The 22,871-nt window shown below is 38.7% G+C and overlaps 1 protein-coding gene across 5 annotated transcripts in view; it reads left to right on the top strand.

Annotated features, from left to right (window-relative positions):
- The window catches only part of FAM168A (family with sequence similarity 168 member A), a 183,142-nt gene that overhangs the window by 100,719 nt on the left and 59,552 nt on the right, over positions 1-22,871 (top strand). For all 5 annotated transcript variants that reach the window (XM_055320758.1, XM_055320761.1, XM_055320756.1 and 2 more), the window contains one exon: positions 22,302-22,389. In XM_055320758.1, the coding sequence (XP_055176733.1) occupies positions 22,320-22,389 (70 nt within the window). In that variant the 5' untranslated portion in view covers positions 22,302-22,319. The remainder of the gene's footprint in view (positions 1-22,301; positions 22,390-22,871) is intronic.

The following is a 22,871-nucleotide window of genomic DNA, read 5'->3' as shown; positions in this document are numbered from 1 at the left end:
AATGTCCTTAGAGCCTAAAGAATTGTTAGAGTTGGAGTAACTATAGTGAGTGAACTGGAAAGGCAAGAGAGAGAATGAGATATTTGGAATTAGGATTATAGAAGATTGACAGTTCTTGGTAATGACAGGGTCAAAAATATAACCATGGGAATGAGAGACTGATGTAGGATGGAATTCAAGATAACAGAGAAGAGGAGGTCTGGTAACTGAGAGAGCAGTATGTTATAACTATTATTTATATAGTTACTGCAATTACCAAGAATTATGGCAAGAATGGTATTGGAGAGAATAACAATAGTTTGCTAGGAACCACAGTCGTTAAGGAATAAATGGAAATAATAGGCTGCAAGTTCAAGTCCCAGTAGTAGATGGGGAGTGAGAGAAAAAACAGCTCCATTTGCTAGGGCTGCAGAGGGTACATTGTCTGGGACTGCCAGATTTCACTTAGAGCAAGAAGGCAAGGGTGAGATTCACAGAAGAGATTGAAGATACAGAGATTTGCTAATCCTGAGATACAAAGGGTACAGTGGAAAAAGTCAGGAGATGAAGAGGGGAGAGAGATGAGAATCAGAAAATACATTGTACAGAGCCACGAAGGAGTAAAGTCTGGGAGATGAGGAATGGCCTAGGAGTTCTGGGGTGGAAATGAGTGCCGCAGCTAATGATATTCTCAATTGAGAAAGAGGTAGTCTTTTCTAATCGTTTGTAGTAAGATTATTCACATTGGTTCTTCCAATGACATTTGGAATAAGGTATGATTTACTAGATTAAAAAAATCCATGTGGATAATATACATTTATTTGCAAATATTAAAAACATGCTACTTTGGAATAAGAAACATTTATGAATGTATTATAAAAACCAGACGATGCATACTTATTCTGCAAGAAAATATGTTTGGCAATACCAAAGCAGATTGGTATCTTGTTCTAAGCATTAATTTCTTTATTCAAACATAAATACTACTTTGTCCTTTTTTCTGAGAGTCATTTTGCTTCCTAATGAGCATGCTGGAATTTATTTTCAGGGGAGCAGTTGCTTCATTTGAAGGATCTATTCAGAAATAGTTGTTCCAGATTACAAATCAATTGGGAAATCCAATGGCACTTGAGGGTAAAAAAAAAAAAATGCTGCAGTGAGCTTTTGATTTTATCTTGAAAAGCTAGTAAGTGGTGGTCAGACTTACAGTTTGTGATCATCTTTATCTAAAACAGAAAGTCTGGAATGTTTTAAAAACCAGCGTTTTCATGGTATAACAGATTAATCTTGACAACATTATGCTAAGTGAAATAAGCTAGTCATAAGGGACATATATAATTTCTCTTATATGAGATTCCTGGAATAGTTAAATTCATAGAGACAGAAGGTAAGATGTTGGTTGCTGGGGGAAGGAGAAAATGGGGAGTTTAGTCTTTAATAGGTACAGAGTTTCAGTTGGGGAAGATGAAAAAGTTCTAGAGATGCATGGTGGTGATAGTTGCACAACAATGTGAATGTACTTTATGCTTCAGAACTGTACACTTAAAAATGATTAAAATGATAAATTTTATGGTAATACCTACCACCACAAACAAAAAAGCTCCAGTGTTTTGAGTGTCCAGTGCCTATAAGACTACTTGCCTAAACTAGTTGACCATTCTCACATTGAATTATAAATAATGATCCCCCCTTTCCCCAATATCTTACATTTGTGTACTCCTGTATATTGTAAATGTTTTCATATCTGATTCAGAACAGCCTTGAGAGGTATATAGGATTAGATAAGGAAACAGATTCTAAGAGACTTGCTACTGGTAAGTCAGAGACAGTAGTCCGTGTCTAGTTCAATGTGGTCTCGTTCCAGAACCTTCCTAGCCATAGATGAGGGGGGCTTAAAAGTGGGGGGCTTTCTCTGAAACAATATATTTCCTCAGCAGAGACCCCCGTCCCTTTATTAGAGCTTAGAGGCAGAACAGTTGAGATCTACACTCTAACTTGCACATTCTGCCTGGTTTGTATCCAGATCTTCGACAGAGCATCTGGACAAAGTAAGGAGACTGATCACACCATCTGCAGTTTGAACGATTAAATTCTCTAAGCCCATCTTTCTTTTTTGCCCCTAAAGGGAATTAGTTTTTCAAATATTCAAAATATAATAGGATCAAAAGTAAATAAAGAGATTCACAATGAAGGGAAAAATAAGGAAAGCAGAATAAATTTAGTACTAAGGTAAATTTAGTACCGTAAATTCCTGCTTATTGCTAAGATTTGGTAGCAAATTCAACTCTGAGCTTCCTAGTGGCCAAAGCAAGGTCTAGTTCAAGGTTCAGAGTGCCTGTCATTCATTCATTTATTCTTTCAGCTGGTAGTTTAAGAAGACACACATATATCTCTGGTTTTAGTATCTGAAGAAAATAGAGCTCATCTTAGACAATAGATGACATTAGTGCTTGCCACCATAAACTTGATAGTAGGCTCTGTGTCTGGTTTATTTCTGTTTAGCTTATACCTGACACCAGTAATTGGCTCAGAGTGAATACTTATTATGGACTTCCCGAATGAATAAGAAATTATTGCTTTTTAAAGGATCTGATGTAAAACTTGGACAATTAGAGTTATTTTGATGTTCAGCAAATACTGAATACCTGTAGTGTATACTTGGTCCTGTGCTGGGCTCTTTGGGAAATAAAGACATGAATAAATTATGGATTTATCCTCAAGGAGTATTTTTTATTTTATTATTTATTTATTTATTCATTCATTTATTTTTAAGATTTTATTTATTTATTCATTGGTGAAAGACACACAGAGAGAGGCATAGACACAGGCAGAGGGAGAAGCAGGCTCCATGCCGGGAGCCTGACATGGGACTCGATCCCAGGTCTCCAGGATCTTGCCCTGGGCCAAAGGCAGGCGCCAAACCACTGAGCCACCCAGGGATCCCAAGGAGCATTTTTTAAAAGCTGATGATACAAAGTACTATGTGAGAATATAAAATGCTTTGTGAGGACTATGGGAGCTCAAAGGAGAGAGTTCATCATAGGCCGGCTGTTCAGTTTCCCCATTGGTAAAAAGGGAATAATTATTTACTTCATAGGGTTGTTATGAAAATTAAAAGAGTTAACACATGTAAAGCTCTAAGAAGGATACCAGGCTATTAGGAAGCATTCTATAAATATTAGCCAATAATAATATTTAGGAAAGACACCCTGGAGAAGGGGGTACATGGAGTTAGGTTCTTTAGATCCTTATGCTTGTCTCTACCAAAGCATCTGAATGTCCTTATCTGACTCTACATTTCCCTACTCTGCTAGCTCCAAGGTCCTTTAGGGCATGTAACATAATAATGTTGGTACTGGGCCTGGTATAACATAAATACCTGTTGAAGGTTTGTTGACTGAAGAAAGGAAGCAAGCAAGCATACTAGGGGCCAAGCAGGCTTGCTCCTTTAATGACTGAGAAGGTTCTAAAGACATGTTTTCTGGAAGCCCTACTTGGCTCTGAATTATATCTGACAGCATATTCTGCTGACCTGTTATTCTTCCTCCATGTTCCTTCATTCCTTACTTGCCTTTATATCCTTGTTGGACTACTGCTGAGCTAATGGTTGGTGGGTAGTTAGTTCACAGCAACCATCATCTCAGATCATATTGATTCCAGTTGTTCATTGTACATCTTTACCTCTGCTTGTTCAAAAATGAAGGCCACTTAGGGGCACCTGGGTGGCTCAGTCAGTTAAGCATCTACCTTCACCTTAGGTCATGATCCCAGAGTCCTAGGATTGAGCCTCACATTGGGCTCCCTGCTCAGTGAGGAATCTACTTCTCCATCTGCCTCCTCCCGACTCCCACTCATGTGTGCGTGCTCTCTCTCTCTTGCTCTCTCTCTCTCTCTCTCATAAATACATACATACAATCTTTAGAAAAAAATGAATGCCATCTTTCAGTGCTTACTTTGAAACCCCTTATTTTCTCCTCATTAAGCCCTGCATACAGAAAGTTTCTAAATCCTATAAGTTATGACTCAAAATAATTTCTATGTTCTTTCTTTCTTTTGTATTTCCATTCTTACTTTCTAGTTGAAACCTTCTTTCTTTTCTACCAATGCATCCTCCATCTTCTCATGAAATATCATTCTAAAACACAAATATGGTATGTCACTTTGTTCTTTTTACTTTAAATCTTTCATGGCTCCCTATTCATCTTCACAGCAGTTCTTTAGATTAAATGGTAGTATTTCCATGTCATAGATGAGATAATTGCCTTCCTGTAGCAGATAACCTCAAGGTGAAATTAATGCTCCTTGTAGTCTTTTGAGGCTCTCTAATTACCCTTTTAAAACCTTAAACCCAGAAAGAGGACAGTCCAAAGTCCTGGGCATCCCTATAGACATTGTGGATCCAAGCCACTGAAAACCACACGTGATGAGTAGGTTTCCCTAGATGCAGTAATGAAAAAGTCACCATTCATTGAGTATACTCTGGCAAAACATATATTGTTTCATTTCTTCCTCCCAACATACTTCAGAGGTATGTGATTATTTTATTTTATTTTATTTTATTCCCATTTTTTAAAATAAATTTATTTTTATTGGTGTTCAATTTACCAACATACAGAATAACACCCAGTGGTATGTGATAATTTAAGATATTATGTCATTGTGAAACTGTGGTATGCAGTCAGTTTGTTCAGCAAATAGTTTCTAAGAACATACTGTGTGCCTAACTTTGTGCTACGTAATAGGAATGAAACTCTAGGAAGACAAATCTTTGCTTTCATGGGCTAGGCAGGAGTTGGCAGTGTGATATTATGTTAGAGTATGATAAATACTACAGAAGCTTCCCAGTGAAAGTAGCATCTAATTGAGACCTGAAAAGAAGAGTAGGAATTATCCAGATTAAGAAAGAGGGTAGACGGTGGCGCAGCGGTTTAGCGCCGCCTGCAGCCCAGGGCGTGATCCTGGAGACCCTGGATCGAGTCCCACGTCAGGCTCTCTGCGTGGAGCCTGCTTCTCCCTCTGCCTGTGTCTCTGCTGCCTCTCTTTCTCTCTCTGCATCTCAATAAATAAATAAATAAATAAATAAATAAATAAATAAATAAATAAATAAATATCTTAAAAAAAAAAAAAGAAAGAGGGTAGATTAGTGAGAACCCCTGAATGATGGAGAAGGGTGGTATTTCAAGGCACAGAGAACAGCGTGTGGAAAGACTCCGAGGCAAGAGAGTATGGCATGTTCAGGGGAACTCAAAGAAGATAAAATTTGCTGGATTATAAAGTGTGAAGGCAGGAAAAAACCATTTTGAAAGTACAGCCATTTTAGGTATCATATCTAGATTGTGAAATAGCATGATGTCATGGGAAGGACTGGACTTGGGATGTGAAGACCCACATTTTAGTCCCTGGCTTTACACTGGCTATCTATGGGATCTTGAACAATTATTTAACTTCTCTGATTCTGTTTATCAGCAAGATAGTAATTGTTAACTCTTGCACCATCCTTAAAAGATATAAAACTGCTACACTATGAAAGCTTGTCTTAATCCTTCTGCCAAGCAAAATGAGATCCTTGCTTTGTTTTAAACACTCACTTTTATTATAGTAATTCTTATGTACAACTGTTTTCCCACTAAGATGAGCTCTTTTAAGGGCAGAAAATGACACAAGGTAAGTCCCAAGTCCTTGTGAGGTTTAATGAATAATTGGATTCTATATTAAGGGAGATTTCCTCTGAAATTTGTTTGCTCTTAAAAAAAAATCCTTGAGAAGAAATTTTGTATTATTTGCAAGCATTTGGCTTGAGAGACAATTATGTTTTTTTGATTAGCAAAAAAGTCATTTTCTTAAAGCTATTTCAGTGGGCTGAATGTTCTAGTAGTTAAAATGTGACATTTTGCAGATGAGCATATATCATTTATAGGTAGGCATAAGAGGTAGTTATTGAGGTTTTGCATGAAAAGATCTTCCTGTTAACTGGAAACCTTTTTGATACTGAGATCCTCTTGGCAGATCCTAGAAATCAGAGTTCTCCTCCATTTCACCTTTAAATGGAAACATTTTCTGAGATGAAATGATATATACAGAACAGTAAAATGTGGAAATCTGATGTGCAGTTTGATTACATTTAGCAGACCGTATAAAGAAGTAGGCAACTACTATAAAAATTGGCCTTCTTTGTGTATCATCATAGTAAAAGAATTAAAAAAAAACGGTAAAACAGTTTTCTTAAATTTGTTCGGTAGGAGGAAGTTAATGATATTAAGCTATTGAATTTCAATGAGTTTCTTTTTATTTACCCATTAATTTAGTCAACTAGTCAACAAATGTTCAGTGAGCTTTATACCAGGCCCTTTTCTAGAAATTTAGTAGTGAATAAAGCAGATATGGTCCTTTGACCTCATGATGCTTCAGTTGTAGCAGGAAGAAAAGAATGAGGCCAACAAATTACAGCTGCAATGAGTATGAATAACAGAGGTTTAGAGAACTCTGGGATCATAAAATGGCCTGTAGCCATTCCTAACCTGGCTTTTTGAGATTCTTCCTAAAAGTTATATAGACACAATTGAGAAAAGGGTCTAGGATACTAATATCTTTGCCATGTTTTCCCTCAGATGCTGTGCTCCAACCTTCACAACTACCTGACATTCTCTGAGCCTCGCTCTCTCGTGGCATAATCTCATGAATGCCCTTTACTTCCCCTTCTCCTTCTGTAGACTTCCGTTATCCTTCAAAACAGAACAAATGACACATTCTTTTGAAATCTTCAATATCTCTCCCCCAATTAAATAGGATTAGGTTCAGCTACAATATTCTAAAATAACAGTGGTTTGGAAATACAGGGTTTTATTCTCTCATATGAAAGAGGTTGAGAGGTAGGTAGTGCAAGCCTGACCTGGTTGTTCCATGAAATCATCAAGGACCTAGACTCTTTCTGCAATCCTTGATTTGAGATTTCCATTCACAAGGTTACTTCATGGAAAAGAAAGCTGATGAATTCCAATCATCATGTCCTAATTCTATCAAGAAAGAGGGAATAAGGGGAGAAAAGCAGGGCACCCCTGCCAGATAACACTGTTCCCTTTAAGTAGCCTTTAACAGAAGACCTACACAATATTTCAATTATATCTTATTGAGCAGAACTAAGCCACATAGCCACACCTAACTACAAGATGGGCTGGGAATTAGAATCCTTTAACTGAGTGTTTTGCCACCTAATGGTAGTCATAGTGTTCCGTCCCTTCCCCCCGCCCTTGGTTAGTTGTTCTTTAAATTCTCAGCACTCTGTGTAATAACAGTCCTATATTGCTATTGTCAATTTCCATCTTTCTTTCATATAAATACCCCAGGGATAGAAATTGTGGCCTGTTATCTCTGAATCTGTAACACTTTGCAGAGTCTGGCACAGGAAGTATCTTCTTGTGTATAAAATGGAGGTGTTGAACTAAATGACAATTACTTTTAGTTTATAAAATATCTGTAACTATTTCTTGAACCAATTCATATTTTTAAACAGCTTTATTGAGATGTATATGATAAATTTCACTTTTTTTTTCTAAGATTTTATTTATTTATTCATGAGAGACACAGAGAAAGAGAGACAGAGACACACAGGCAGAAGGAGAAGCAGGCTCCATGCAGGGAGCCCGACGTGGGACTCGATCCCAGGTCTCCAGGACCAGGCCCTGGGCTGAAGGCGGCGCTAAACGGCTGAGCCATCCGGGCTGCCCAATAAATTTCACTCTTAAATATACAAATTCAGTGCTTTTAGTAAATTTACAGAGTTGTGCAACTATCACCAAAATTCAGGTGTAGGCCATTTTTATTACCCCAAAGAGATTCCTTGCTCCCGTGTGGTGTCTATCCCATTCCTACTCCAAGTCCCAGGGAACCAAATATCTACTGTCTGCCTCATATAATTTGCCTTTTCTGAATATATCCTATAAATAGAATCATACAGTGTGTGGTCTTTTGCTCTGGCTGTTTTTACTTGGCATAATATTTTCAAGGTTAATTCATATTGTGATATATATCATTGTTTTTTTTAATTGCTTATATTGAAATTTATATTAAATTTTAAAAGTTATTTTCTTTGTTTTGGGATTAAATATATTTATTACAAATTATTGTATTTATTGTAATCCACGTATGGTCTACTTCAGATACAAACTAAATTAATTTCAGTAAAATAGAAAAACTTTGTTCTGATAAAATTCCATTCCCCTCTCCTTTACTTGGGCTCTTGGTTTTTGTTTTTAAGACTTTATTTATTTTGGGGGGGAGGGGCAGAGAGAGAATCTCTAGCAGACTCCATACTGAGCATAGAGCCAGACATGAGGCTCCATCCAACAACCCTGAGACCATGACCTGAGCTGAAACCATGAGTTGGATGCTTAACCAGCTGAGCCACCCAGACATCACTGGGCTCTTGTTTTTATATAAATTAATAATTATATATGTGCAACAATAATGGTTTTATTTTTTTTTTAATTTTTTAAAGATCTTATTTAGACACAGAGACACAGAGAGAGAGGCAGAGACAGAAGCAGGCTCCCCACGGAAAGCCTGATGTGGGGCTCCATCCCAGGATCATGACCCAAGCCAAAGGCAGATGCTCAACCACTGAGCCACCCAGATGACCCTGTGCAACAATATGATTTTTGACTTACTGTTTTATATAGCTGTCTTTTAAATCTATTAAGATAAAAATACTTATACTTTTATATTCACCTATATAATCACTTTTCTGGTGCTCTTTATTTCTTCACATGGGTTTGAATTACTCTCTAGTGCTGTTTCCTTTCAGCCTGATAGCTTTAGGTATTCCTCCTACCTCCCCCCCAGTATTTCCTAAGTATTTTTTGAAAGGCAGGTATCTCAGTCATTATCTATGTGGGAATGTCTTTGTTTTAGCCTTCAGTTTTGAATGATAGCTTTACTGGAATTATAAGTTTTTAAGGAGGATATGTTATTTTTATTTCTATTTATTTTAAGTAAAGTTGACATACAGCATTACATTCATTTTAAGTATACAACTTAGTGATTTGATAAGTTTATACATTACACTGTGTTCACAAGTATAGTTACCATCTGTCCAGTTACATTGCTATGACAAGTTCACTGACTATATTCTTTATGCTCTGCTTTTTTATTCCCATGATTTATCATTTCATAACTGGAGGCCTGTATCTCCCTCTGCTCTTCTTTTTTTTTTTTTTTTTAAATTTTTTTTTTTAATTTTTATTTATTTATGATAGTCACAGAGAGAGAGAGAGAGGCAGAGACACAGGCAGAGGGAGAAGCAGGCTCCATGCACCGGGAGCCCGACGTGGGATTCGATCCCAGGTCTCCAGGATCGCGCCCTGGGCCAAAGGCAGGCGCTAAACCGCTGCGCCACCCAGGGATCCCTCCCTCTGCTCTTCACATCTATTGTGCCACCCTCCCATCCTAGACCCCTCTGGCAACCATCAGTTTGTTCTCTGTATTTATAGTTCTAATTCTGCTTTTTGTTTATTCATTTTTTATAGATTCCATTTATGAATGGAATCATGGTATTTGCCTTTCTAATCTGACTTAATTTCACTTAGCATAATACCTTATAGGTCCATCCATGTTTTCTCAAATGACATTATCTCACCCTTTTTTATGGCTGTGTAATGCTCTGTTGTATTTATTCTCTTGTTTGTATGTATATACATTTTCCTTGTGCATTTGTCTGTTGAAGGACACTTAGGTTGCTTCCATGTCTTGGCTATTGTAAATAATGCTGCAATAAACATAGGGGTGCATATATCTTTTTCAGTTTCTGTTTTCATAATATCCATTAGTGGCTTTATTGGGTCATATGGTATTTCTAATTTAATTTTTTGAGGAACCTCCATACTGTTTTCCACAGTGGCTGTACCAGTTTACGATTCTACCAACAGTGCACAAAGCTTCCTTTTTCTCCACATTCTTTCTTTGTTGCTTTTTGTCTTTTTTTTTTCCTTTTTAAGATTTTATTTATTTATTCACGAGAGAGACAGAGAGAGAGAGAGAGAGAGAGAGAGAGAGAGAGAGAGAGAGGTAGAGACATAGAGAGAAGCAGGCTCCATGCAGGGACCCCGATGTGGGACTCGATCCCGGGACTCCAGGATCACGCCCTGGGCCAAAGGTAGGTGCCAAACTGCTGAGCCACCCAGGCGTCCCAGTTTCTTGTCTTCTTAATTTCGCCATTCTAACAGACATGAGACGGTATCTCTTTGTGGTTTTGATTTGCCTTTCCCTGATGATGAGTGATATTGAGCATTTTTTCATGTCTGCTGGGCATCTGTATGTCTTCTTTGGGAAAATGTCTATTGAGGTCCTTTGCCCATTTTTTAGTCAGATTGCTTTTTTTGTTGTGGTAGTGGGCATTTGGGGTTTGTTTGTTTGTTTGTTTGTTTGTTTTTTTTTTTAGTGTTGAGTTATATAAGTTCTTTATATATTTTGGATATCAGCCTCTTATCAGATACATCACCTGCAAGTATCTTTTCCCATTCAGTAGGTTGTCTTTTTGTTTTGTTGATGGTTTTCTTCACTGTGCAAAGCGTTTTATTTTGATATAGTCCCAATATTTTTGCTTTTGTTTCCCTTGCCTTAGGAAATATATCTAGAAAAATGTTGCTACGGCTGATGTTAGAGAAATTGTTGCCTGTGTTCTCTTCTAGGATTTTTATGGTTTCAGGTCCCACGCTTAGATCTTTAACCTGTTTTGAGTTTATTTTTGTGTATAGTGTTAGAAAGTAGTCCAGGTTCATTCTTTTACATGTAGCTGTCCAGTTTTCCCAGCACCATTTATTGAAAAGACTGACTTTTCCCCATTGTGTGTTCTTGCCTCCTTTGTCATAGATGGACTATATAAATGTGGTTTTATTTCTGGGGTCTCTGTTCCATTGATCTGTGTGTCTGGTTTTCTTTCTTTCTTTCTTTCTTTCTTTCTTTCTTTCTTTCTTTCTTTCTTTCTTTCTTTCTTTCTTTCTTTCTTTCTTTTTTTCTTTCTTTCTTTCCTTTCTTTCCTTCCTTTTCTCTTTCTTTCTTTCTTTCTTTCTCTTTTTTTGCAAATACCATATTGTTGTGATTACTACAGGTTGTTTTTTTTTTTTTAAGATTTTATTTATTTATTCATGAGACACAGAGAGCAAGAGGCAGAAACATAGGCAGAGGGAGAAGCAGGGTTCATGCAGGGAGCCTGATGTGGGACTCGATCCCAGGACTCCAGGATCACGCCCTGAGCCGAAGGCATACGCTTAACTGCTAAGCCACCCAGGCGTCACTACAGCTTTGTAGGATATCTTGAAATCTGGAATTGTGATACCTCCAGCTTTGTTCTTAGAATTGCTTTGGCTGTTTAGGCTTTTCTGTGGTTCCAAGAGGGTTATAAATCTTGGTTAATATGTTTGCTTTTTTTTCTTTCAGCACATTTTATATATCATTCTTCTGCCTCTAGCTTTCTGTTATTTCTTATGAGAAGTGAGCTGTTAATCTTGTTCCCTTTTATCTGATAAATTGTTTTATCTTGCTACTTAAAAAAATTCTCTTTGGTTTTCCACAGTTTTTACAACAATGTATGCAGGTATAGATATTTTTTGTGTTTAGCCAACTTGGAATTCATTACCTATTTTAGATATGTAGTTTAATGTATGTTTTTAAAATCAAATTTGGAAAGCTTTTGGCCATTATGTCTTCAAATATTTTTTCTGCTCATATTTTTTTTCCTCTTTCTGGAACTCCCATTACTTATATATTGCTTTGATAGATAGTTTCCCACAGGCCACTCTAATTTCTTTTTGTTTGTCAGATTGCATAATTTGTATTGATCTTTCAGTTTGATGATTTTTTTCTTCTGCCAGCTCAGATTTGTTATTGAGTTCCTCTTGAATGTTTCATCTCAGAATACAATTTCCATTTTTTTAAAATTTTTTTTTATTATTTATTTATGATAGTCATACAGAGAGAGAGAGGCAGAGACACAGGCAGAAGCAGGCTCCATGCACCGGGAGCCCGACATGGGACTCGATCCTGGGTCTCCAGGATCGCGCCCTGGGCCAAAGGCAGGCGCCAAACCGCTGCGCCACCCAGGGATCCCTACAATTTCCATTTTTTAAAAAATTTTTGTAACTTCTGTATATTGACATTCTCTATTTGATGGATTATCATCATCATACTTTCACTTAGTTCTTTGAGTATAGGTTCCCTTGATTCTTTTTAGCATTATTTATTAACACCTGTTTTGAAATATTTCTCTGCTGATTTCAACATCTGGGCCCCCTTAGTATTTATAATGGTCTTTTCTTTTCCTGGTAAGTAGGGCACTCTTCTCTATTTCTTTGCATGATTCATGATTTTTTTAAAAGATTTTATTTATTCATGAGGGGGGGGCAGAGACACAGGCAGAGGGAGAAGCAGGCTCTACCCGGGGAGCGCAACGTGGGACTCGATCCCGGATCTCCAGGATCATGCGCCCTGGGCCGAAGGCAGCACTAAAGTGCTGAGCTACCCGGGCTGCCCCTGATTCATTTTTTTGTATGTTTGTTGAAAACTACATGTTTTAGATAATATATTGTGGCAACTCTTCAGATTCTTCTCATGGAGGTTGGATATTGTTGCTGGGTGTTTTTGTTTACTTACACTGTTCTACAGTCTGTCTCTTGCAGTGTGTGACTCCTGATGTCTTTTTTTTTTTTTTTAAGCATGAATGCTTAATTATTTAACATGAAAGTTTTTTCTGGTCATATTTTTTAAATTATTGTTTTAATTTTTAAACCTGGCTTCTTAAAGTCACTCCTGGGTCATTGTAGATTAGTGGTCAGTGATTGACTTAAACCCTAGGCCAGGAAATCTTCTGCCCTGATGGATCTGTTTGTCATTTGGAGAATGCATTCAGAGTTCAGTCAATTTAAAATTCTGCTTCAGCCTTTACTTTTAGTGTGTTCAAGGCCTTACATTCACATAGAGTCAGTAGATAGCTAGGACCTTCTCCAGTTTCTCCTTAGCAGTTGTGAAATCTTAACTGTCAGGGATACCATAGTGGGTCTTATCAAGACACATTATGGCTGTTTTGTTCTCTAGTATTCCCTTTTAAATTTCTGGTTTATATGCTCTGTTGCCTGCTCTAACTAGTATTCTGACCTGAATCTAGCTACAGTAGTGGCCTTCCTGGATTGTTTACTATTGTTCCCCAGATTGTCCCTCTATTGTTTTTGACAATGATGCTGGGCAATATCCAGAGCTGGTTTTCTATGCTCAGCTTCAGATTAAATCAGCCCACTCTGGCATCAGTTGTCCTCTTGGCCTGCCCTGCCCTGATAGAATTATTCCCAGGGAGCTGGGGGTTGGGAGATAGGGGCAGCCCTAGGTTAAAACACAACAGATTTTTGCTGTTTTTAGTATGGTTCAGTAATTTTTATTTTTCTTTTATTTTTTTTAATATTTTTTTAATTTTTATTTATTTATGATAGTCACAGAGAGAGAGAGGCAGAGACACAGGCAGAGGGAGAAGCAGGCTCCATGCGCCGGGAGCCCGACGTGGGATTCGATCCCGAGTCTCCAGGATCGCGCCCTTGGCCAAAGGCAGGCGCCAAACTGCTGCGCCACCCAGGGATCCCTTTTTCTTTTATTTTTTAAGTAGATTCCACACCTAGTGTGGGGCCCAGTGTGGGACTTGAACTCACTACACTGAGATCAAGACCTGAGCTGAGATCAAGAGTCAAACTCTTAACTGACTGAGCTACCCACCTGCTCCAGTTCAGTAATTTTCCTTGAATCAACGTTTCTCAATTAGCTGTATCCCTTTGGTTATTTTTCAGAGGCCTGAATTGGTTGGTTTTGACCATTTTGTCCAGTTATATTGTTGCTTTTTGGGGAGAGGGTTTGCCAGGCATTTTAAGCATTCCAGAATTTCTGTCTCCTTGTATATTTTTTGGTATCTTAATTTTTGTTGAACTTTAGAAGTTCCCCAGCTAGACCATAACTTCCTTTAGGCAGACACCATCCCTCTTCTCTGTACAGTATCCATCCAATGTGAATTAAACCTTTGAGCTTTCATTTCATTATCTGTCAAATGAAATTAAGAATCCTTGCATTGCTTACCTCAAAGGACCAAGTAAAATAGTGGTTAAAAATTTTGTAAAGTATTAAACACTTTGTAAATGGTAAAATTCTTTAAAAGTTTTAAAATAGTTTGCAAGCTGCAATAATAATTCTTAACACTGCAACCTGCTGTGCATATAGTAGTACTTCCAAGTATTCATCCTGAATACATAAGCTTTTTTTTTCCTTGTCATTTTATGCTCATAGGTTTTGCTGTTGGTTTGAAAGAAATATTCATGTGTTTTTTGAGTGCAGCAGCAGGCCACTTGCAGAACAGTCTGGGAATGAAAGCTAGCTCCACCAGAAGGAAAGTTTTCTTTCCCTCTCTCACACGTTGTTCCATTGCCTGGCTCACCACTGCTGGTTCTGCAGTTAGAGAGGTGAGCTATCAATTGAAGCTTCTGTGAACACTGGAGAGATGTGGAGTCAGGTAGTTCTCTGAGATACGCCAAGAAGTGCCAAACACTTTGAAACTTTTTTTAAAGTTGTCTTTTGGAGAAGCATGAAGGATAGTTCATTATTTATTCAACTACTATGTATTTAGTGTCTTTTATGTGTGAGGTAATATTCTGGGTACTGGGGATACAAGACAAAGAGAATCCTTGTTCTTGTTGAACTTACTCTAATGGAGAGAATAAATAAATAGGCAAGAAAATATATCAGGTTGTGATAGGTGTAAGTACAAAAGGTAAAGTAGGATGAGGGGGACATGGAATAACATTTGGAGGAACTGTTTTAGGTAGATTGGTTAAGTTAGTAAGGAAGTCATTTCTGGTAAGGTGACATTTGAGCAGAGACCTGAATGATGTGAGGGAATATAGTCATTTGGATATCTGAGGGAAGGGCTTTCTGGGTGTGGAGAAGAGCAAATGCAAAGATGCTGAGATGTAAGCATGCATGGTATGTTCAGGAAACAAGGAGGTCATTGTGATTGGAGTGGAGAAAGCAAGGGGATAATGGTAGGAGTTGTAATCAGAGATGTGGGCATGTGAGGTCAGATCACATAATGCCTTGTAGACTTTTATAAGGATTTGGATTTTATTCTGAATAAAATGAGAAGCTATTGCAGAGTTGTGTTTGCTGGCACAAGAAATAGATTTGCTGTGGTTCAGCCCCAGAAAGCAGAGGAACTCCGTCCTTGGCTCAGGAGAGAGAGGAAGGCAGGCTGTGCACAATGGGCATGTATCTTACTTACGAAGTGAAATCAAATTGGATGGGTAGTATATGATAGCTGAGGTTGTAGAAGTCAGGCAGGCAGTACTTTTATTCTCTTGTAATTGACCATGTATGCCCAGCAGGGGCCCAGCAGATAGATATGAACTGCCTCCCTGGTGAGATCTATCAGGGTCCAAGTGTCCATAAGGCACCCTGAGTTAAAGGGAAGGATTCAGGACCTGACATTCCAGAGGAGAATCTAGTGCTGAGTTTGGGAGACTGGGAAATTCATCTATCATGGTGGAAGTAGCTTGGACATTGGAATCAGACAGACCTGGCTATGAAACTAACTTTTCTCAATTCTTAGTAATGATTTGGATAGTTTGCTTTATTTCTCTGGACTTAAGTTTATTTACCTATCATATAGATTACTGTTACCTTAAAAGACTTGTAAGGACTTAATAAGTCCCTAGCACAGTACCTATCACATGGTGGATGTTCAATATATAGTAGCTGCCTGTAATAAAGACAATATTTATAATAGTGGTAATGGTTAACCCCTACAGAATGCTCACTGTGTATCAACCATCGTAAGCAGAATTCTTAGGTGTCTCAAATTTAAGTCCAAACCCAAATTTCTGTTTTTTACTCAAAAAAATGCTTCTTTCATAGTTCTTATTCCTAGTAAGTGATATTTTTATTATTCCAGTTTCTCAGGTTAGCTTTACAGTCACCCTTAATGTCCTTCTTCTCATACAACATATTCAGTCGATTAGTAATTTTTGTCAGCCTAATCTTCAGAATATATCCAAAATATGACTGCTTTCCACCACCACTATCACCACTGCTGCCATCCTATCTGAAGCTACCGTTATCTTTTATCTGGATTATTTCAAATAGCTTCCTAACTGATCTCTCTTCTTGAACTCTTGCCCTCATGCCATCTGATCTCAGCTCAACAGTCAAAGTAATCTTTGTTTTTTAAGATTTTAATTTATTTGTTCATGAGAGACACACACAGAGAGACAGAGAGAGAGAAGCAGGAGAAGGGAGAAGCAGGCCCCATGCAGGAAGTCCGATGTGGCACTCAATCCCGGGACTCCAGGGTGATGCCCTGAGCCAAAGGCAGATGCTCAACCACTGAGCCACCCAGGCGTCCCCAGTCAAAGTAGTCTTATAATAAAGTCAAATCATGTCACCCTTTTGCTCAAAATACTCTAGGGGCTTATCCCATTTTTTTTTTTTAAGATTTAGTTTATTTATTGATGAGAGACACACACAGAGAGACAGAGAGGGAGAGAGAGAGAGAGAGGCAGAGACACAGGCAGAGGGAGAAGCAGGCTCCGCACAGGGAGCCTGATGCGGGACTCCATCCCAAGACTCCAGGATCACGCCCTGGGCCAAAGGCAGACGCTCAACCACTGAGCCACCCAGGAGTCCTTATCTCATTTCAAATAAAAAATAAAGTCCTTATACTGGTCTACAGGTCTTGGCATGATTAGGCCCTTATTACCTCTCTGGTCTCACTGTCCACTGTTTTCTCTTTTATTGCTTTCCAGCGAAACTGGCATACATTCTATTTCTCAAACATAGTTCCACTTTAGGGCATTTGCATTTGCTGTTTCCTCTACTTGGACAGTTGCCTCTCAGTTGTATGGCTTGCCACTTCAACTTATTGCTTAAATGTCACTCAATAATAACTCATATATATTTTCTCTAGCCATTTAAAAAATTGCACTCTTGGGGTGTCTGGGTGGCTCAGTCAGTTGAGCATGTGATTTTGGCTGGGGTCATAAAACGGGGTCCTGGGATCAAGCCCTGGGTAAGGCTTCCCACTTGGCAGGAGGCCTGCTTCTCCCTTTCCCCCTGATATTTCCCCTGCTTGTGCTCTCTGGCTCTGTCTCTCTGTCAAATAAATAAAAATGGAATCTTAAAAAAAAAATAGAAAATAATAAAATAATAATAAAATTTGCATTCTCTCCCCTTAGCACTCCCTAACTGAATTTCTCTGTTGCATTTACCACTGAGAAATTTTTCACTTTTTAGAAAATTTTGTCTCTCCCCCCTCCCTCAACTCAAATGCAGGTAGGAATATTTGTTTTTCTTGTTCACTGCTGTATCTCAATTCCTCTACAGGTTCATGTGGGACAAATGGTATTTGGGAAAGAGAGTCGCAGGCAGTCTTCAAACTGAGCTTCAAAATCTCCTTGGGAACATAAATACATAGAGTCCTGAGCCCCATCCCAGATAGAACATAGAGAATATTGTATATCATGTTAAGGGGTTCAGGTTTTATTCCCAAAGCCTTTGAAGGGAATAACCCATCCAACCTGTGTTTTAATAAAGAATATCAGGAATGAGATAGACTGGGTTAAATTTTGGAAAAAGACCTCTTGAGATTGTTGTAGTAGTTTAGACAAGAGATGTTGTAACTTAAAACGGAAAATAGCAATGAGAAAGTTAGGGGTTTTGGGGAGTTGGTGATTGATCAGGTATGAAAGAGCAGGAGGAATGGGATGAATTCCAGGTTTTTCTCTTACGTGTTAGGTGAATGGATTGTCAGTAACTCTGAGGCAGGCGATACAGGATGGAAGAATGGGCCTGGGGAAAGATGGTGAGTTTACTTTTGGGTATGATGGGTTTGAATTGCTAATGGAGTGATCAAAAAGAAATGTCCAGGAAGTAGAGTGTGTGCGGGTATGGATTTTTGACTGAGTGTTATAATAATGTGAGAAAGATGTGGATTTGGAAGTTACTAGATTTCATGTATTCATGAACTAATCTGGGCAACTGCTAATCTACCTTTTGTCTCTATAGGTTTGCCTATTTTGGAAATTTCATATAAATGGGATCACATAATATGTGGCCTTTTGTGATTGGTCTCATTCACTTAATATAATGTTTTCAAGGTTCATTCATGTTGTATCAATACTTCATTTTTTTTGTTGCCAAATATTTTACTATATGGATATACCACGTTCCACTGGTTCCACGTTCAGCTGCTCACCAGTTGAACATTTGAGTTGTTTCCTTCTTTTGACTATTGTGAATAATGCTGCTACGAACATTCACGTGGACATACATTTTCATTTCTCTGTGGTAAATGCCTAGGAGTAGAATTTCTGGATCGGGATCCCTGGGTGGCGCAGCGGTTTGGCGCCTGCCTTTGGCCCGGGGCGCGATCCTGGAGACCCGGGATCGAATCCCACATCGGGCTCCCGGTGCATGGAGCCTGCTTCTCCCTCTGCCTGTGTCTCTGCCTCTCTCTCTCTCTCTGTGTGACTATCATAAATAAAATTAAAAAAAAAAAAAAAAAGAATTTCTGGATCATACGGTAACTCTACGTTTAACTATTTGAGGAACTGACAGACTTGCCTAAAGTGGCTGTATCATTTTACATTCCCACCAGCATTGTATGAGGGTTCCAATTTCTCCACATCCTCCCAAACACTATTTGTTATCTTTCTGATTATAGCCATCTAGTGTGTGTGAAGTGGTATCTCATTTGGTTTTGATATGCATCTTTTCATATGCTTATTGGCCATTTATATAACTTTTTTGAAGAAATGCCTGTCCAGATCCTTTGGCCATTTTTTTAAAATTTTTATTTATTTATGATAGTCACAGAGAGAGAGAGAGAGAGGCAGAGACACAGGCAGAGGGAGAAGCAGGCTCCATGCACCGGGAGCCCGATGTGGGATTCGATCCCGGGTCTCCAGGATCGCGCCCTGGGCCAAAGGCAGGCGCCAAACTGCTGCGCCACCCAGGGATCCCCCCTTTGGCCATTTTTTAATTGAGTTAGTGGCCTTTTATTTTTGAGTTAAGAAAAGAGTTCTTTATATATTTTAAGTACAAATCCTCTATCCTATTCATTTGATCTTTGAGCAACACACGTTTGAACTGTGTGGATCCACTTACAGATGGATTTTTTACAGTACTATAAATGTATTTTCTCTTCCTAATGATTTTCTTAATATTTTCTTTTTCTAGCTTGCTTTGTCATAAGAATACAGTATGTAATACATACACAAAATATGTGTTAATTGAATGTTTCTGTTATTAGGCTTCTAGTCAGCAGAAGGTTCTTCGTAGTTAGGTTTTTGGGGAGTCAAAAATTACATGAGATTTTGGACTGCAGAGGAGTTCAGTGCCCCTAACCCCTGCATTGTTCAAGGGTCAGCTGTTAATGATTTGCAAATTTCTCTCATTCTGTGGGTTGTCTTTTACTTTCTTAATGGTGTCCTTTAAAGCACAAAAGTTTTTAGTTTTGATGAATCTGGTATACCAATTTTTTTTTCCTTTGTTTATGCTGTTGGTATCATATTTAAGAAACCATTGCCAAATCCAGGGTTACAAAGATTTGTGCTTGTATTTTTTTTCCTGTTATGAGTTTTATATTTTTAGCTCTCTCATTTAGGTCCTCGATACATTTGGGGTGCTAGTCTTTTTTTTTTTTTTAAGATTTTATTTATTTATTGATGAGAGACACAGAGAGCAAGAGAGAACGCAGCAGAGACACAGGCAGAGGGAAAAGCAGGCTCCATGCAGGGAGCCCAACGTGGGACTGGATCCTGGGTCTCCAAGATCAGGCCCTGGGCTGAAGGCGGCGCTAAACCGCTGAGCCACCCGGGCTGCCCAGGGTGCTAGTCTTGACCCTGCCCTTACTTGCTCTGTGACCTTGGACTGTTTATTTGCCTTTTCTCAGCATCACTTTTTTTCATCTGTAAAGTGAAATTTGATATGTGTGTACAGGTATAGAACAACAGAAAACAGATCAGTAGTTGTCACAAGCTGGGAATCAGTGGGAGGGGATTGACTACAAAGATGAGAGAATTTGGGGGGAGGGTGATGAAAATGCTTTATATCTTACTTGTAGGGGAGTGCTTATATGACTACATCTTTCAGGGCTCAAAGAACTGCATACCCAAAAGGAGTAAGTTTCACTATGTGTAAATTGTACCTCAATAAGTTGGTCTTTAAAAAAACCCAAATCTTACAACAGCTCTAAGAAGAGCTCTAATAAGAATGTATTATTATTTTACATTATAAGGCTAGAGGTAACTGAAGCTCAGGAAGGTCAGTGAACTTGCCACCAGCCCCACACTTGGTATGTGGCAGTTCCAGGTTTGAACCTAAATCCGCCTGATCATAGAGTTTGTGAACTTCCTACACATTTTTAGCCTATCTCTGATACTATTAACAGCATGTAGATTCTCTTATAAAAAAATGACCTTCCCTTGAAAGCCAGGAACCCTTTCTTTCTGTGAGCAGCTTCCCCAGACATGACTATCACATTCTTAATCCAAAATTTGAACCCCTGGCAGACCTTATTTCTGTCAGTCATTAGTTGGGCTTGGAATTGATACCTGTTACAGAGTATTGCTCAGACATGATCTCCTTTTGAGGGTGTGGGCCTCATTTTGGAGCAGCAGGAGACCAGTTCCAAAACTGATGCTTAGCAACACAGGGTATTTTCTAGTAGGAGAGTGACCAGAGGTTTACAGGGCTAGTTCTACTGCTTAGCACAGTCTTGCTTACCCTAGCTTATTTAGCAGAGAACTAGTTGGGCAGAAGAGAGATCCAAGGAGGGAAAATGTACAAGTGGTCTTTCGTGTTGTTACTGTTGTCACATCATCACCATCATCATTTACCTCTGCATGCCACCTGACAGTTTGCAGTGTATTTTGACATTCTGAGATCTCTCTTAATTCTCCCAGTATCTGTTAGGAGACTGCTTATATTTAGAGAGAGAGTGTCACTTGGTGGTATTCTTGGATAACTCTGGCTGCAAGGGTTTTTTCTTCTTAAGGTGTGCTGAAATATATATCTCCTATAATTTTCGTCAGGTTTTTCTGGTTTCATTTGTCAACTGGGAGTAGTTTAGTCTGTTGCCCTGGGGTGATTTGCCAGGGCTGCCCATTGGGTACATTTCAGGAAGTTCTAAGCCTCTGAAATTGACCAGCAGCATTTCCCTTTTTGCCTGTTTGACTGCCCTACCTTCCTCTCCTTAGGAACTCATTTTTACTTCACCTTTCCTTCCAGAACCCTGGAGAGACTTAATTAATTGCAGAGCAGTTGTCATCAAGCCAGCTGTTCACTGCCTATCTTGACATTTGACTTGTTTCCTATCCTGAGGTGCTACAAGAGAAGTTAATGACCTAAAAAATTGCCCATCCATCATGTGAGCCTACTTAGGAGGGAATTGTTTGATTTTTATGAAGTGTAAATAATATATTTGTAGAGACAAGTTTTTCAAATGTGTTGCCCTATACGTGAGAGATGGTTCCCTAAACAAGATGGGACAAATTGGCTGGCTAATAGAGTTTAATGACAGATTTTTCCATTAATCAGAATAGAGAATGTGCTTCATTAAGATAATTAACAGAGCACTTGTGCAGGTGATACTACACACAAATTTCCAAGTTTATATCTTTCCGTTGAATAAATTTTGAAAGAGATCTTGGCTATGTTTCCTTGTTTGCATTAGAGTGATCAATGGCAATAAATTTCTATTTTTTCTACTAGTAACTGATATCATGTCCTCTGCAGTTGCAAAGAATTGGTGAGATACTTGCTGCTCTTCCTAATAGTGTATGTGCTCACTGTTTGCTCTTGGGCTCCCTTGGTGAGCAGTAGAAGTGCATCCTTTCCTAGCTCCTAGACTAACATCCTTAGAATTAGAAAGTACCTCAGAGAATCTAAACTAATTAATTTCACATCAGGACATTGGAGTCCAGTGAGGGGAAGTGACTTGGTCAATGCCACACAGTATTCTAGTGGCATAATCACCTGTGGGAGAATGGGTCTGGTTCTGAACTGAAAGGCAGAAGGCCTGGTTGACATTAGGTAAGTTGTATCACCTCTCTGCTTCTCAGTATCTTTATCTATATGATGAGCAAAATGTATAGCATAGGGCCAAGTACAAACAAATGGCTTTTTGTTTAGTCCTCTTTCTGCTGTACTGAGTTGTTCTCGGAGTATAAATTGAAGGTTGTAGAGGGGAAGCTGATGTCAGGGAAAATGAGCAATCAATAATCGGTGCTCTTTTCTTTGTTTCTCAATAGGATCCTCAGTCTTCCACAATGAACCCTGTTTATAGCCCCGTGCAGCCTGGGGCTCCTTATGGCAACCCTAAGAACATGGCCTACACAGGTGAGTGGTGTGAGAATAGTTCTCATTTTGAAAAATGGTGGTTAAGGATACTACCAAATAACATGCTAAATGACTTTTGGTATACTTTACCAGAGCCTCCCAAAGCTCTGATAATGCTTGCCACTTATAGAAGAGATACATGTCTAGGGTCCAGTTCTTACAACTAAACATTTTGAACTGTCAACTAAGGGAAATGAAGAGAGGTAACATTTATTTATTGAGTACCTAGTATGGGCCTGGACCTGTGATACATACTTTCAAATGTTTAATTTTAATCTTAAAGCAGTTCTTTTTTTTAAGATTTTATTTATTTATTCATGAGAGACACAGAGAGAGAGACAGAGAGACAGAGAGGCAGAGACACAGACAGACACAGAGGAGAAGCAGGTTTCATGCAGGAAGCCTGATGTGGGACTTGATCCTGGGACTCCAGGATTATGCCCTGGGCCGAAGGCAGGTGCCAAACCGCTGAGCCACCCAGG

Source organism: Nyctereutes procyonoides, unplaced genomic scaffold (genome assembly GCF_905146905.1).
Source record: "Nyctereutes procyonoides isolate TBG_1078 unplaced genomic scaffold, NYPRO_anot_genome, whole genome shotgun sequence".
NCBI lineage: Eukaryota > Metazoa > Chordata > Mammalia > Carnivora > Canidae > Nyctereutes > Nyctereutes procyonoides.
Note: the sequence above shows the minus strand (reverse complement) of the source record. Positions and strands in the feature narration are given on the sequence as shown.